The sequence below is a fragment of the Orussus abietinus genome, unplaced genomic scaffold, assembly GCF_000612105.2.
Source record: "Orussus abietinus isolate OABI.00-Male unplaced genomic scaffold, Oabi_2.0 scaffold531, whole genome shotgun sequence".
NCBI lineage: Eukaryota > Metazoa > Arthropoda > Insecta > Hymenoptera > Orussidae > Orussus > Orussus abietinus.
Window position 1 is genome coordinate 34,685 of NW_019394757.1, and position 17,461 is coordinate 52,145.

Below are 17,461 nucleotides of genomic sequence, written 5' to 3' on the forward strand. Positions count from 1 at the left end.
ACCTTGGTAGATGCGTCTTAACGGGCGACGCGGCACGTAACGTGGATACCCTAAGATATTTTCTTGTTGGCATTTTAACTCTACATTAACCGCTGGCTGGGGCGAGTCTCTCCGGACGTAGGGATCGGACGTCTTCTCGAGAGCCGACCGGTTGGCAATGCCTGGCTCGACTGGCTTCTTAAGTAGGGGGAAATACGTAATGCCCGAGCACTGCCCGTAGTCGTAGCGAGGTTTTCCTCCGGAGTTACTTTTCGGTAATTTGTCAGCTCGGTTTCACCCGGATAGAGGCTAGATTTCTCTTTCGTGTCGTCTCGTCCAGTAACTCGCTGTCGGAGGGAAGATTTGTATTCGTTCCAGCTGGGCGCTCGTTTCTTGCCCGATCGAGCGCAGCGTTAGCACGAGTCTGGGGTAAAGCCTTGCCGCGGTCGTGCGGTTACAAGGAGACGAGTTCCCGTATACCCGGGATAAGTTGGTTCCCTGGAGCTTCTCGACTCGACCAGCGTCCTGCCACTTTTAACGATAACGATAGCGATCGTTACCGCGGAGGGAGAGACTCGCTGGACAGGCTACCGGCGTAGACAGACCACTTATTGCGATCTGCGTAATTCTGTAATTATTACGCCCATCGAGAAGACGTATAGACGCAGTAATTAAGCGTAATACGTCGTTTTCGTCGCGATTGCCGGGATTCGACGTTTGGGGATCGCGGGGGCGCGAAGGTGGGGGTGAGCCTTGCAGTAGAGTCCTCTCGTCGAAGAGCCCGAAGGGTTGTCTCTCCGCTGACTGTCGTCTATCGTGGTGTCCGTTGTAAAAGTGACGCGAAACGTGCCCTAGGGATCAAGGAAATTGTTGCCGGAATTGCGTTAAAAGAACTCGTTGTAATTGAGCGGAGAGAGAGATATTATCGCGGTAGATGGTCGTAAGTGTACCTTTCCGACCCTCTGTCTGGAATCCTATCGATCGAACGAAAAGCGACAGACTCGTTTACTCCTACTACTTAAAAACGTAGCGTGTTAGAACGAATGCATGGGACTAAATTAAATAATTCATGAGCGAGGCCTTAGGAGTAGTCGTATCCGCCCAAACTACTTTACTTAATAACATTAACGTACTCGAATATCATACCATATTGGATTGCGTAGAGATATATAGTGAGTTTAGTTTACTAGTTTGTTGTTAGAGACTATATTGAGACTCATTATATTCTTGAAAGTCGTCGAGCCAAGTAGCTCCCCGAGAGTGTATGCCCTCTCGATTTGGTTGCGAGTAGATACATAGGAGGACTGCCGATCCTGCTTGACGGTTGTTCATGTGTCAGGTTACGATTCCAATTGGAGGCGAAGGCTCATCGATGAACTCTTTGTCAGGTCTTGGCATTACGGTGACTCCTAGTTCCGATGGGCACTTAACCAAAACTGTCACTTATCTTTCTAACTCCGGTTGCCGATTTAATACACCTGCAACCTCTGAACGTCAGGTGCTAACGGCACGTCCTAACTCTCGTCCTGTCCCTACAAGATCTATCGTCACGTAGTGACATTCAAGATTCATCGGATTCTACCTCTTCTTTCCAGAGGCTTCGAATAGTCTCTTAACCTCACTTTTTTAAAGGACGCCGACTTCCTGAAACGTGAATAAATACCAAGTAGTGCGAGCCTACACCGATCAACATAGATTAACCGAAAAGTGTGATCGAATTACAAATTATAGGGGGCCAGTCTAGAGTCACCCGAGCCTAAGGAAATCAAAGATAGACTCGTTAAGTTAATTTTAGCTGTAATTCTCGGGCAGGCGGGACTTATCTGTGATTTAGTTAAGTGGCTTCTTGTCTTCTCTTGGTTCCGTTGAGATACTCCGGTAGACCGATTTGTAGGTTAAGCGCCCAAGGCGTGTACCGTAGTTCTCTTGGAAATTCTTGTACGTACTTGGGTGGAAAACTTACCGAACTCCTGAGAAAGTGGATCACTGTCCTGAATCAAGTGTCGATCTTACACCTCTAGTGCGCCAACAAGAGCCTGTATATATGGAACGTTGTGCCGAGAGAGACAGGAGTGGATGGTACCTGACCGACTATCACCTTTCTTCTTTCTTCCATTCCTTTGCTTCTAAACCATCCAGACACTGGCACTGGTACCGTTTTGGTCCAACTGGCTTTCTCTTTTAATTCCTCCAAATAACAAAACAGCCTGTCCGAACTATTATTTACATTTACGCCATTTGTCCACCGAATCTAATGTTTCTTCGAATTAACGTTACCTACAAATCTCTTCTAAACATGTCCAGAATTCAACTTATCTACATAATTACAAACATAACGGGTAAAATAAATTAAAACAACACAATGTGCTCAAATTATCCATAATGAAAGTTTTTAATTGATCGTAATCATGTATTCTTGCATTTATTGGTGTAAAGTAGTTCATTGCCTCCCATTGGTTGATTTAGGAATACCATTAAAAGTATTGTACCCGGGGCAGATATATACATGTCGTAGCAGAGTTGTTTGCATATAAGAGATTATATCATAGAATTGGATGTTTATAGGATTTTTGATAGTTTATCGACGTATCGCTGACCGGTTACTAGGGGCAATAAGATTATTCTACACTATACGAAGCACTGCCATAAGTTGAAGTATATTACTTTATGAAATCTGCCAGTTAACGGGTGACATTCATCGATCCGCCGATGAATGCAATTCACGTGCCAAGGTTTACAGAACCCTTTTTAACTTATATAATTATTGTTTGTAAACAGAGGAACTACTTTGATGGGTTTTTCTTTCATTCAGAAACATGGCATTCTGATAGTTTTCAATGTCAAAGTAAAGACGAGAGAGCCAAAAATGCCTCGTCGACGTAACGATTGAAACTGCCGCGTGACATTCTAAAAGCGAATTAACGAGTTTTTGGTAGTACGAGCATCCTTTAAGATGGATCGCTGTATAAAGAAACAACGTAACATCGGGAGAAAGCGCAGAGCGAACTTGGCGCAGATCCTGCATACCATGGTGACTTGTTGGCGTACAGTATTAGGTTAGGTTCCTTGTGACCTACCTCGACTCTCTTGTTACGCCTACTACTACACTGTTATTGTTGATGAAAACTCCATATTATTATGAAATAAATATATTGTCTCAACTGGCATGTTCTTACAAAACTTGCACACCACAATATACAATTATTTGAACCTAAAATAAGACGCCATATGCAATTATTGATGAAAGTAAAAATATATGGTAAAGACTAGTTTTAATTACATCTTTGGCATTATCATTCATCGATTCCTGATATGTACTCATTTTTGTTTATAACATATTTGTATACAAGTTTACACAATAATACATTTAATTCCTTCGCAGAGATCATTTAATTTTAATAGAGCTTTAAATACCGTTCATTTGATTTAGCATAAAAAATTTAAATTCTCATGTTGTTGTATTTGCTCATGCAAAAATCCTGTTTAATGATCACAATTATTGTTTATTTCCAGAATACCAGTACACGTAACTACTATATAGTACTTACATCTTTTAAAAAATTGTATATGAAATATGTAAACAGTAATTACATGATCCAGCAATTATACCATTTTTATTTCTGCTATTACTTGTGCATCATAAATTAATATATTATAATTCTCAAGGAATAGTGAAAAATGTCCTCATCGAGCGAGCAACAATATTTGACTGAACATTTTCTAAGGTTAACGAAATTAGCCACCTGGAATTTTGCACTTATCAAAGTAAGAAATCATTTAATAAAAGTGAATAGATTTAAATGAAACTTGAAAAAGAAATAACGTATTATTTATATTAACCATTTGGGAAGAAGAGTAGTCAGTATGACTTATTGCATGGAATATATTTCAGTTTAAAGTTTTACACTAGTCCTGTACTAAATGATCGTTCCTTTAGTTAGTAAAGTTTGCAGAATTTAGATATCTGACAAATTTAAGGCAACTACTAGTAGTAATCATAAAAGATAACGAAAAACTATATTTATTAGCAAACGTTCATAACAAATAATTCAGAGTGAACGAAAGAAGTACCATAACCTTTCTTTTCGTTTCTTCCCGTTTAATCAACGTAGCGGGACGACAGGAAAACCTCATAAATTCCTTCTTTTCTGAGAAATATAACATACGACAGATTAACAAGTGCGTTTTTACCCACGTCGAACAGAGAGATCTTCTCAAATCCCCGAAACATCTATTCGAACCAACTTGCCGTAACGTAACCTTCGACGCTTCTTCACTATTTACAATGACGTCAGCAACAAGTCACGTTGAGTCCTGTTCACTGTAAACGCGCAACAGCGCACAAAGCAGTCTTTGCCATCAGTGTATGCGGAAGAGAAAGTGCAGCCTCAGGATGACTTTTCAAAAACTTTTTGCAAAGCTCACGTAGTCTCGAGTGGCCTCGACCGTGATAGGAACTCGTGGTCGCTCGTGCTCGTCAATCGCTACAAGCTACCGAACTCACGGAAGTGCGCCGACTAATCGAACGACTCGAACCGTTCTCCGAAATCTCGAAACTCGCGCGATTGGATCGAACAGATCGGACCGACGAGGCGCGGTTACGCGATGCGATTCGCCACTGCCATTGCAGAATTTCAACGAGTGTTTCGGCCTAATCGCATCGTGTAACGTGGCACGACGTGGCGAGTCGAGTCACGGAGGCCGGCTGACAAATCGCGCGGCGAAGAAAGCAGAGGGGAAGAACGGTAAGGATACCTGCGCGAGGGGACCTTATAGGTTATCTTTCTCGCCCTCGTTCAGTAGCGAGAGCGAAAGAGCCGCGCGGTCTCTTCGCTGTCGGAGTGGGAGCACTACACTGCGCTCGTCCGTCTCGACGAAGGTCTCTTATGACGTACGTGACGTATGGTCCCTCCGAACGTACCGCTCCCGGTTGCTTCGACAGCCTCCGTGCGGACCGATAGCAGGGGACATAACCTTCCCTTTCTAGTCGTGGAAAGATTGCCCAAGATCGTTCGGCTCGGCGCGGAAGCGACGTTTCGATTTTGCAAGTCATTCCACGACGCTATCTCGATTGGGTGCGCCCCTTGACGCGAAAACTCCTAGAACTTGCTGCGATTGTACGTGACTACCTATCTGCGTTTACAGACGTGTCTTGGAAGGAGCGACGTCTTCTCGGTCGGCTGCTCTGAGCCGACTGTCACCGACTACCACCGACTGCCATGGAATCTCTCGCCAATATGTAGAAGAGTCCACGAGAAGCGTGCGATGACATATGCGAATGTATACGCGTCCTCGGTGACCTGGAGTGCTTGCGAGGACCTGGACGTACACCCGAATTTATACCTGGATGTGAACTCCAATTCGCGTCCGTCGTGACGGATCCGACGCTCAGCTTCCTCTGGACCCGAGTGCTCTGAGACCGTTGACACTCTTCGACGTTAATGGGGAAGGCTCGAGGCTTGGCATATTTTGCTACTATTACTGCCTACAGAAGCTCCGAACTTCCTTTTCTTATTTTCTTTTGGTAAGACTCTGCTCGAAAGACTGTCCATTCTTACTTTGGCTTTACGACAGTAGCTTGAATCGTGTGATGCCAATGTTTGCGGAAAAGAGCATCTGGCTACTTTGAAATATATATGTATAATTCATAGATAATGATATTTAAAAGGCCTACTCTAAGCAATCGACATAAGTTACACGATTCAAGATGGGTAAAACTTGTAGAGTCGGCAGTTTCGAGAACTCATTCCATAAGTGATTGCCTTTGTGACCTTTGATTTAATAATTTATTCCTTAGTGGAACAACTTGACGTTTGTAATTAACCTATAATGGCTCTGTGGCTTTAATGCAAAAACACTACGGATTGTTCACATCAGACAAATTAATGTTCTGTATATTTAAACAGTTTGTATTTTTGACCACGAAGAGATCGGAAAAATGATTACCAGATTATGGTTATTATATCGTAGGCGTTTACCTCTATGAAAACGCTTATGTTTAAAAAACGTTCATGGTGGAATCGTACACCTGCTTCTTCCATTGAATTGAATAAGTACGTATTTTAATTTTATACTTTCAGCTTGACCGCTGTCTTAAGGGGTTACATATTTTTGATAGGCTTAAATTAAAATTAAATTTACAAATTTTTGTCATAGAAATCAACATCTGATAAAGGAGTTTATTAATCATTGTATTTATTCTACTGAACTTAAGGGAGGGATTCTCATGTAACAGTTTTAAACAATCGATTTTTTTTTAAATATATATCAGAGGGACATCTCTGAAGTATGCACACAAAATTTTGAGCTCAAAATAACAATTTATTACTAGAATGACCGGCAGATTTTTTGTTTATAGGATGAGCCATTTGAAAAAGTCATTTCGACCCGCTTGGTAGTTCTAGTGTTAAAGTTAAGTTACAGTCAATTTAGTGGACGCTTCAAATTATTATTTATGACAAACGTAGCCACTGTCTTCACAAATGTAAAAATATCCAAAACAATTGTAAAGATATCTAAACAACTCACGTTAGAATTCCTCAATTATAAAATGGATGCTATAAAAATCATGATTTCTAACCTAATGATTTAATTTTGTAATAAAAAGTAAAACATAAATAAATAGATTAAAGATTAAATTACACTGAGGTCACTATTAAATGTGTTTTACTCGGAACTACATTTTTCAAAATAGCTTGCAGGATAACTGAAAAATTAATCAGCTCGTCAACTTCGCACCATGCCTGTTTAAGTTCTTATATACTTCTCCACGGGTTATACCTATAATTTCAATTGTATTATTTATTTATAACATTTTTATCACAATTTTTATCACAATTTAAGGCTAATTTTTGCTGAAGAGTATTCATTTTTATTCCAAATGGTAGGTTATTCAATTTTTCAGATAGTTTTTTTTTTAAATAGGTATAACCCCAGCGTTAACTATCTAGTTTTAAGAAAATCTATTACTTTTGAAATTCGGATGTCTGTGACAAGTGTTACATTGCACGCCGACATTTGATTTTCTATAGGAAGTGACTGAGATAATTATATCCTGTTTGAAGAAACATAAAGAAAATTAAAAGCAAAAAATATATTTTTAAACTTTAAGGTTGTCCTATTGTATTAAACAAAAATGATTTGAATATCATGAATAGCTTTCTTATAAAAAAATTCATGAAAATTGTTAATTTCTTACCTTGTTACACGAGAATCTCCCCTTAAAAAATGAATACATAGATCATTAATTTAATAAATTCACAGTTAAGTACACATGCATTATTCCAGGTACTATCAATTAGCTAATTATGTATAATCATCGACTCACATTAATTTTGTCATCCTTTTTGAGTGAACGAATTAAACACTCATCTGTAATAATGCTGTGTCAGTGCAATAAAGTGGGGAAATCATGACTACGATTGAATTTTTTCTGCTAGGTACAAGTGGATAGATTAGTATACGTGAGTGGATTTCTGGTAAAGCCCAGACACTAGAATTTTCATTGTATCAAGAGACGAGGTAGTGTCTCAGACAAGCTCATGGCTTTCGATTATCAGATAACTTACAATACTTCTCTCTAGTTTTAAAATCTTATTAAATATTCAAAGTACAGTGAAAATATACGTTAGCACAATAATGGACGCATCATCATTCTTACAGATCACTTTCATGGATGGAGAAGAAGATTACCTGCAAAGGAAAGGAGGCAGTAGTTCTCAATCTATGCATAATGCGGATGGATCTCCTGTCATACCAGGAGAAGAAAAAGACTGGGACGGAGCGTTCAACTCAGAAAAGCATGGAGATCTTGGTGACATGACATTCTGTATGGCTAATTACGTGAAGGAAGCTATGAAAATGATGTTTATGATGCGAAGTCATCATATGCTCACCGATGTTATATTAGAAGTTGGTTCGGAGCTGTTTCATGCTCATAAAGTGATCCTGGCTGCTGCTAGTCCGTACTTTAAGGTAATAACGAATATATTGTTACTACACATTTCACGTTCGCTTTAGTTCTATTACTTTTAATTGCATCATTTATCATGTTTGAATTGGAATATTATAGGCAATGTTTACGGGTGGATTGAAGGAGTGTGAGATGACTAGAGTAAAACTTCAGGGAGTGTGTCCAACGGCAATGGCTCGGTTAATGTATTTTATGTACACGGGCCAGATACGAGTTACCGAGGTTACTGTTTGTTCCTTGTTACCAGCTGCTACTATGTTTCAGGTGTGGTTCAGGAAGATTTTCTTAAGTTATTCTATAATATTATGATTTAACCTTTATGTCGATGACCAAAAATTGTTTCGTTTAATAACCAGGTACTTGGGTACCCATCGCAGAAGTTTCGTATGTCAAAGGCATAAGAAGATTATTTATGCTTTCACACGCTCCTGATTCTTTCTACTATGCATAATTTACATAATGAAAGTGAAAATTTAATTTAAAATATATCCATCAACCTGTAGACCTTGTAAATCAGAAATGTAATGTTATACCCAGCAAAAGCATTTCAATACGCACGATTATGCGTATAGTTTTTACTCGTTTTGAAACATTTTTGCCAGTAAGCACAAAATTGTTCTTAAGCTGTACGAGGTAATCATGGTGAACCAATCTCGAACAAAATTTCATTCAGAAAAGATATTGTGCGGTGTACTTTGAAACGCATACTATTTTTTATAAAAAGAAAAACTTTTGTATCACTTGATGCGCAAAATTTGAGGATAGATGCTATCCTCAAATTTTAAGTACCGCAATCCATACATTAGATTTAAAAGTTTATAATAAAATTCTTTGATGGACCGATTTATTACAGAACATTGTATATACTTCTACATTTTTTCTCCATCAAATTATAATATGGTACTTCGTTATTGAGCAACCGTATAGACGACTTTTGCTACAAATATTTTTGAAATATACTAATCAAAGTCAATATTTTATTGCATAAAAACATGAAAGTAAAAACCAAGACAAAATTTACATAGAAGTAAAATGGTCATTGACATAAAGGTTAAATAATTCTTTTAATTTGTAACTTATTTGTCATTCATATATTTTTCTGATTTGTCAAAAAAGACAAATGTTGCAATAACGTATAATGATCACAATCGTAGTCTAAGATAATATTGAATATGATGACAAAGCAGATTCTTTTCTTTATCACAGGTTAGTAACGTCATAGATGCATGTTGTGTTTTCCTCGAAAGGCAACTAGACCCAACGAATGCAATTGGAATAGCAAACTTTGCCGAACAGCATGGCTGTCATAATTTGTACCACAAAGCGAATCAATTTATTGTTCAACACTTCAGTCAGATCTGCCAAGAAGAGGAATTCCTGCAGTTATCTGCGATACAGTTAGTTTCTCTTGTTAGGAAGGATGAATTAAATGTTCAAGAAGAGAGGGAAGTGTACAATGCAGTGTTGAAGTGGGTGAAATATAACGAAGAAGCCAGAGGACCAAAGATGGAACACATATTGCACGCCGTTCGCTGTCAATACCTGACTCCGAATTTTCTGCGGGAGCAGATGAAGAATTGTGACGTTTTAAAAAAGATGCCAGCGTGTCGAGAGTATTTGGCACAAATATTCAAGGATTTGACTCTTCACAAGAAACCCATAGTAAAGGAAAGGACGCCAAATACCCCAAGGATTATTTATATAGCTGGAGGATTTTTAAAACACTCATTGGATACTCTCGAAGGATATAACGCCGACGATAAAACTTGGACCCAGCATGCAAAATTACTTGTTCCTCGATCAGGGTTAGGAGGAGCATTCCTGAAAGGCATGTTTTATGCTGTCGGCGGAAGAAACAATTCGCCTGGCACTAGGTTGGTACAGCCAGAAGTGAAGAACGTATTAGATTTTGCAATCGAATAGATAATTTATTTTATATAGGTTAAGGTGATATGAAAGAGTCAGCCTATACATTTATCTGAGAAGTCAAATCGTTGGGGAAAGTATTCTCTGAATTCGGTGCACCGATTCGTTTCAAATTTTACCACGGGAATACGGAGGCCCTAAAGTAGGTCCTGAAACTCATGAAATTTCATTTTTCATCAAAAATTTATTTACTTATGACGGACTAGAACTAACATGGATGTTTCACGCTTCTTGGAGGCTTAGAATCGAAAATGAATAGTTTCAGGACCTAGCTGGAACAATTTAGAATACCGTAGAAATGGAAAATTACAGAGTTAGATGGGAAAATATGGAAAATACTTTCACCAACGATTGCAAGAAAATGCTGGCTCGTCCCGGGGCTAATCGATGTTTTTAGAGCAAACATTTAGTTGCAGCTAAACGTCACAGATGGCGACGTTGGTTCTAAACAGTCGTTAGAATAATGAATTCCCGGAATTTCGACAGTTTTACGTCGATCTGTTTATCATTACTTTATCGAAATGATACATGGAACGCTTCATTTTGTATAATTCTCAACGTAGAGTATAAAAGACTTCAACATAAATATAAATGTCGGTAACGGGACGTACCAGCTTATGATTCCACTTGAGTATTCAAACTGACATTACCACCAAAAAGGGTATAGATGAATTTTAATTTATCGATGTCGATTAAATTTCTCAGCGCCTTTCATATCATCTTAAAGGTACGACAGCGACTGGGTCGACAGATACAATCCAGTGACGGATCAGTGGCGTCCCTGTAGTCCCATGTCAGTGCCAAGAAACCGAGTTGGTGTAGCAGTAATGGATGGACTTTTGTACGCCGTTGGTGGAAGTGCCGGAAAAGAGTATCACAACAGTGTCGAGTACTATGATCCCGACCAAGACACGTGGACAAGCGTAAAGCCCATGCACGTTAAAAGACTCGGAGTTGGCGTCGCAGTAGTCAATAGGTATTGCAGTACTTTTAAATAGTCGTTAACTCCGACATCACATACTTAGAAAAATCAAAAGATTTTTTATTTATAATTAAAAAAAAAAAGAATTGGCACGCTCGTGCATAAATGAATTATTGAATACAAATTCGCAAGTACGGTAAATAGGTTATTGTCTAGTAAATTACTGATTCGTTACTTGTTATAATATTCACATTATCATTCATTGTCTTTACTGGAGCTTGCTATTTATTAAGGGGATGAGAAAGTGGCAACCGAAATATCAATCGTTCGTGAAACTTTTCTCCGAACTGAGTGTACCGAATCGTTTTAAACTTTACAACGTGAACATGGAGGCTGTAAGGAAGGTCCTGACACTCGTGAAATTTTACTTTTCATAACAAATTTTGACTATCTATAAACAAATTTTTAAAAAATTGAAATTCTCCGGATGTCAGGACCTTCCTTCTAGCCTCCAATTTCACGTTGTAAAGTTTGAAACGATTCGTTACACCCAGTTCGGAGAAAAGTTTCATAAATAGGACCCCTTTGACTCCACTTTCACATCACCTTAAGACAGTTACATACATCAATCACATCGTTGTAACTTACTAAAATTTCATAGGTTACTGTACGCGGTGGGTGGATTCGATGGTGTAAATAGATTAAATTCCGTGGAGTGTTATCATCCGGAAAACGACGAGTGGACGATGGTATCTCCTATGAAGTGCTGTCGCTCAGGGGCAGGTGTAGCGAGTCTCGGTCAATATATTTATGTAGTTGGTGGATATGACGGATCAAGTCAATTAAATTCCGTAGAGCGGTACGACACCGAACGGGATATCTGGGAGATCGTCAGTAGCGTCACTATAGCTCGAAGTGCTCTCAGCGTGACGGTCCTTGATGGCAAATTGTATGCCATGGGTAAGTTTGGATGATTAATCTTAAATTAACAGTTCTCGTCAGGCTACCTTTTCACTTGCCATACATAATGTTACCGTGGGTACATAGTTCCCTATGTTGCTGCCAATATTATAGATTAAAAATGAATGACACGTAATAATTATACAAGTTGATAATATAATACCTTTTAAGTAAAATTATCTGGTTGACGAAAAAGATGCATGGAAGTTGCACGCGAGTACAACATTTAAAAGTTTGTTCGCATATTCGAATTCGGCAAAAGAATTGTACAGAGGTTACAGATATGTACAATATAAACATCTTTAAGGTGAAGTGAAACACGTCGAGGAACTTGATCGACGTCGGTAAAAAAGATTCTTCTAAATACCTTCGTTGTCGATGTTCGTTTTTATATTGACGGCTGTGTCGAATTATATTGGGTATTGTACAACATGGCATACTCCATCTGTCGTTTTCGTACAATAATTATAAAAATCTTCAGAAATCCCCTAGATTCGTGGTTTCCGAGGAAATAATTGACTACAGAGTGACATCCTGCGTCATCTGTGATTTCCGTGTCAACTAAATATTCACTCTGAGACCTCGTATTACCATCGTTTTAGCATAGAAGCGCATAAGACACTTTTTTTGCCTTTATCCCGTTCAAATGCGAGTTTATCGATTACTACAGTGTTCTAAATTGTCGTACAATTGCCCTGACACTTTCGTTTCTCATATTAGAGCCTTCAATAATTGTACATCGATCGAAATAGAGCTCGACGCCATTTTGGTTCTGGCCTGGGCTAAATTAAACGATTTTTTTCAATAATCCGAATTTTGAAAGTGTCAGGATAATTCCTAAGTGCTCGCAGATCATGTGTCAGCGTTTCGGACAGTTCGATCCAATGCCCTTAAAAAAAGTGTCTTATTCGAATTGACTGATTTCAGGGGGGCTTCACTTCACCTTAAATGAAAGCATATAGTTTCTTTTCCACGTTCTTGTTGCCCTTATCTCTTGTTCTTCCTGGAAAAAAGTTGGAATCGATCTAACTTTTTGTAACAGCGATTCATAGATTGAGAGTCAATTGGAGCGTTTTATTGCAGGAAAGCAAGTGAAGAGGTAGCTTTACCGCTTTGACTGTATAAGTATGGATTGCTAGCCATTCGTATTTTATCATGCGTTGATAGCTCGAAAAGCGAGACCAACATGAATCGTGGTGCAGGGCATAAAGTCATGGACCAAAAAAGAGGAAAATTCGAATATAATTATTTTGATCGAGACAATGTAATCCACGGGGCCGGCTCTTTAAGTCAGATATACTAAAAAATAAGCGACATTCAGAATAACTGTCCCTCTAGCATTTCCCCTCGAGTTCAAGAAAATAATTTTATCGAGTAGCTATGGAATCTTCCTTCCAAATGCTACTCCACGTATACCTAAATCTCGATATATTTGGAAATTCACTTCGAACCTTCGCATTGCGCGGAGAGGGAAAGTTAGTTGTTTATAAATAAGGTATCACTTAATCCGATACCTTAAAATGGTATGTTTGCGTCTTTCTTTTTATCTTTACTGTGCTATTTTGTGCTATGGCAACCTTTAACCACGTGGTAGCAGTCCATTTCCCTTAATTAAACGCGAATCTATTTATTGGAAATTATTGGAAATTATTGGAATTATTGGAAATTTAAATTAGAACTCCGGGGGATACGAAGTCGTTAGTTAGTTCTTGGTCCACGATGGCGCTGATGGTCTGGCAACTAGCAGTCCATACTTTTGTAGTCAAAGCTTTACCGAAATCTTGTAGCGATATTTGCTTCGATGTCTTCAGTCATTTATATTTGTTACATTGCAGGGGGTTACGACGGCCAGATATTTGTAAATATCGTGGAGATTTACGATCCTGCTCAGGATCGGTGGGAGGAAGGAGTGCCCATGACGTCGAGCAGATCTGGGCACGCTAGTGCAGTGTCCTATCACCAATGTCCAATGCATTGCGATCATTTAGATCATAATATAGCTTTAGAGAAGAATCCTACGTGATACATGACACGGCGATACTCCGCGGAACGGTCATTCAACTTTAGTTCTCATTCAACCGAGCTTATTTATTCGTAGATCGAGGAGAGTCGAGTTGAATCAGGGTGCCCTGTCCTTTATTGTAAGAAGTCGTCGTCTTGAAACCATCCCAGTTTCGTTCAAACGGGCGCGATAACGCGCTGGGACACCTTCGCAATAAATCAGACTGAAGAGTACACTTTCCACTAGTAGCCTTACAATTAGATCAAGTTAGTTCCTAAGGCCTGAGCTGATCGATGGGAAGGGCGAGATTTGGAAACGTAGGCCTGTAAAATCGCAGCGAGGATAATTTACGCGGACCACTGAAAATGAGGGGTTTCACGTCCATTAGAGTAAGTCATTAAATGTAATTGTATTATTTTTATAAAGCCCTGTGCCTCTGTAACTATATAGGAATATGTACATATACACTGATTGTTTTCAAGAAACTGTGCATTATATTAATAATGACCACGTTTTGCATTGATTTTTACGCGTAAGTTAAGGTGATATGAAAGAGTCAGCGTACGTATATCTGAGAAGTCAAGTCGTTGGTGAAAGTATTCTCCGAATAGGATGCATCGATTCGATTCAAATTTTACCACGGGAATACGGAGGCCCCAAAGTAGGTCCCGAAACTCATGAAATTTCGTTTTTCATCAAAAAATTATTTTTTTGTCATCAACTAAAATTATCATGGCGTGGTCCATGCACGTTTTCACTGTTTTACGCTTCTTGGAGGCTTAGAATCGGAAAAGAAGAGTTTTAGGACCTAGCTTGAGCAATTTAGAATACCGTAGAAACGAAATATTACAGAGTCAAATAAGAAAATATGGAAAATACTTTCACCAACGATTGCAAGAAAATGCTGGCTCGTCCCGGGGCTAACCGATGTTTTTAGAGCAAACATTTAGTTGCAGCTAAACGTCACAGATGACACCGTTGGTCCTAAACAGTCGTTAAGATAATGAATTCCCGGGATTTCGACAGTTTTACCTCGATTTGTTTATCATTACTTTATCGAAATGATATATGGAACGCTCCGTTTTGTATAATTCACAATGCAGATTGTAAAAGACTTCAACATAAATATAAATGTCGGTAACGGGACGTGCCAGCTTATGTTACCACTTGAGTATTCAAATTGACATTACCACCAAAAAGCGTATAGATGAATTTTAATTTATCGATGTCGATTAAATTTCTCAGCGCCTTTCATATCATCTTAGTAATTAAGATACTTGGATTGCCGATTTGGTTGGATTTAAAAAAGTTATCGAGAAACGTGTATGTAGGACGATGCCATTTTGTTTCTGTATGTCAACTTTATGGCGCAACTTAACTTGTATGAATTTGTGAATCGATTGACACTTCGTGAACTAGACAATGTTGTCTGCAAGCACGGCTTCTAGAAAAGTAAAAGGAGATCGATAATTTTTAAGATGTTGCCCACTGGCGGAAAGTATTACACGTGTCCAATGTGTAAAGGAAAAGGTACGTATTACGTCGACCAAACGGAGCTAAAATATGAAGTAACTAAAACTAGAATAAAATCAGGATACTGCGAACAGATCAAATCTGCCTCGACGGGCCAAGTTCACCTAGCATCCAGATTACCTCCGATAAATTCTCAAGCTTCGCCTTCAGTATCCGATAAAAATGTAACAGATGACAAGACATCTTTAAATCAAGACATGTACTTACGGGAATTGCATTACAGGTGATTTAAAAACATGAACGTCCTATATAAATTTTAAAGCCGATTGGAAGAAAAATTGAGGCATGTATCTTTGTTCGGTTGAATTTTAAGGATTTTTTATACAGTAAAACTGGTCCGAAGGAAGATAGCTTTAGGGGAGTCGTGGGAGATGGATCCTCATTTTTGGAGCAGGATTTAATTGGGCCAGCAGATAAACTTGAGAATCCAGAAGAGACTTTGAAATTCGCTCTTTCGAAGCTAAAAGAAAATCAATGGGACAGCAGCACTCAGGCTTTATTGAATATTGCTCAGATTTCACGGATTCAGCCTGAGGTGTTAAGTTCAAACATGACAATAATAAATAGAAGCTTGTGCAGGTAAACAATAATGTTTAGATCTAACGTAATGGATTCACACTTGCTTCATTAATGAGTTCAATTAATTTCATTGTTTTTCTATGCTTAGTCTACTGAAAAGTATAAGATCACATGCCGTAAGAATGGCGTGTCAAGTAGCGGAGGAATTATTTAAAACAATGCAATCGACATCCAGGCCAGAATTCGATGAACTGGCTGTTACGTTATTGCAAAAGTCTGCTCATGTGAATAAAGGGATTCGACAGGATGCAAATAAAGCTCTAGATGCCATGGTGACTTATATACCCCTGACTCATTGCGTTAGAGTATTATCTTTTGCCTGTGAAACAGAGTAATATTTCTTTTTGTCAAACATATCTTACATCTTTTATTATTACCTTTTAACTACTTGTAAATTATTTCAGGAGCAAGAATCCTCTTGTGCGAGCTACAGTTAGTCGATTGGTTTATAATATTATTTCCATGGTTGGAGTAGATACTTTAATGGGTAAAAGTAATTTAAAAAACACGAGGGGGAAAATAATTTCAATTTGTGCCAAATTTCTTATTGATGGGAATCATGAGACAAGGTATCCGAAAAGGATTTAGTTATCGAAGTAGTTAGATTAAGCTGGCTTAAGGGGATGTGAAAGTGGCATCCGAAAGCTCAATCGTTCATAAAACTTTTCTACGGACTGGGTGTCTCAGATAGTTTCATACTTTTAAACGTGAATATGGAGACCCTAAGGTAGGTCCTGAAACTGGCGAAATTTCACTTTTTATAAANAAAATACCTATAAAGAAATTTGAAAAGAATTGAAATTCCATGAGTTTCAGGACCTTCCTTATAGTCTTTCTATTCACGTTGTAGAGTTTCAAACTATTCGGTAAACCGAGTTGGGAGAAAAGTTTTATAAACAAAACCTCTTCGACGCCACTTTCACATCACCTTAAACTGTGGGAATCGTTTTAGTCAAATTCTTATAACATCTTTCAGGAACAACGCGAAGATGTCGGTGAAACTTTTAATGAAACACGAAGACTTTGAGATGTATATTAATCAATCTGTCGATCAAAAAGTGATGGAAAAAATAGAAAAGGAACTCGTTGCATTGAAGTACGCATGACGGATGTCGTATTGACATTGTGTGCAGTTTAATTTGTAATTATAATTATTCTTAATTATTTAAACTGATTCTCTCCTTTCTATAGTAAATTATTATTTACATTCACTTTTGTGTCTTAGGATTAATACAATTGTATTAAATGTTTTTCTTCGTGTCATTTGATTTTAATTTGTTGCCTGAGAAGTCAATCATCTGCTGTCCTTCTGGCTTAGTAACATTGGTATTAAAGTCGGGAGTCATTATTGTCCATGTTTCATTGTAATTCTTTTCCTAGTTAATTATTATTTATATTTATTTTTGTATTTTACTATTGACACAATTGGCATGAATTTTATTTCAATAGTTCATTACTATTTATATTCATCTTTGTGTGTTGGAATTTATGACAATATGCGTAAACGTTTCTTTCGGTACGGTCAGTTTGCTTTTACGAATCGGCGTATTTTCATTAATCTTTTATGTTATTGTCTTAATTAATAATT

The 17,461-nt window shown here is 38.2% G+C and overlaps 2 protein-coding genes across 6 annotated transcripts; both read left to right on the top strand.

The window, feature by feature from the left end:
• The first annotated feature begins 751 nt into the window (after positions 1 to 751).
• Positions 752 to 14,265, top strand: LOC105702857 (kelch-like ECH-associated protein 1). Of its 5 annotated transcripts, none has more exons than XM_012430764.2 (9): positions 752 to 4,724; positions 5,125 to 5,503; positions 5,777 to 6,032; positions 7,642 to 7,953; positions 8,051 to 8,215; positions 9,158 to 9,825; positions 10,605 to 10,853; positions 11,461 to 11,759; positions 13,595 to 13,782. In XM_012430764.2, exons 4-9 carry the CDS (start codon positions 7,651 to 7,653, stop codon positions 13,780 to 13,782), a joined length of 1,872 nt encoding a protein of 623 aa, XP_012286187.1. In that variant the 5' UTR covers positions 752 to 4,724; positions 5,125 to 5,503; positions 5,777 to 6,032; positions 7,642 to 7,650. The 5 variants fall into 5 exon arrangements, with proteins under 5 accessions (XP_012286187.1, XP_012286191.1, XP_012286192.1 ...); XM_012430765.2 differs by lacking the exon at positions 752 to 4,724 and adding an exon at positions 4,920 to 5,054; XM_012430769.2 differs by lacking the exon at positions 752 to 4,724 and having other exon boundaries at positions 4,915 to 5,503; positions 13,595 to 14,265.
• A 974-nt stretch (positions 14,266 to 15,239) lies between these two features.
• On the top strand, positions 15,240 to 16,979 carry LOC105702854. Its single transcript, XM_023433178.1, has 5 exons — positions 15,240 to 15,443; positions 15,557 to 15,873; positions 15,962 to 16,204; positions 16,278 to 16,442; positions 16,850 to 16,979. The coding sequence occupies exons 1-5, from the start codon at positions 15,240 to 15,242 to the stop codon at positions 16,977 to 16,979; spliced, it is 1,059 nt and encodes a 352-aa protein (XP_023288946.1).
• The last annotated feature ends 482 nt before the right edge of the window (positions 16,980 to 17,461 follow it).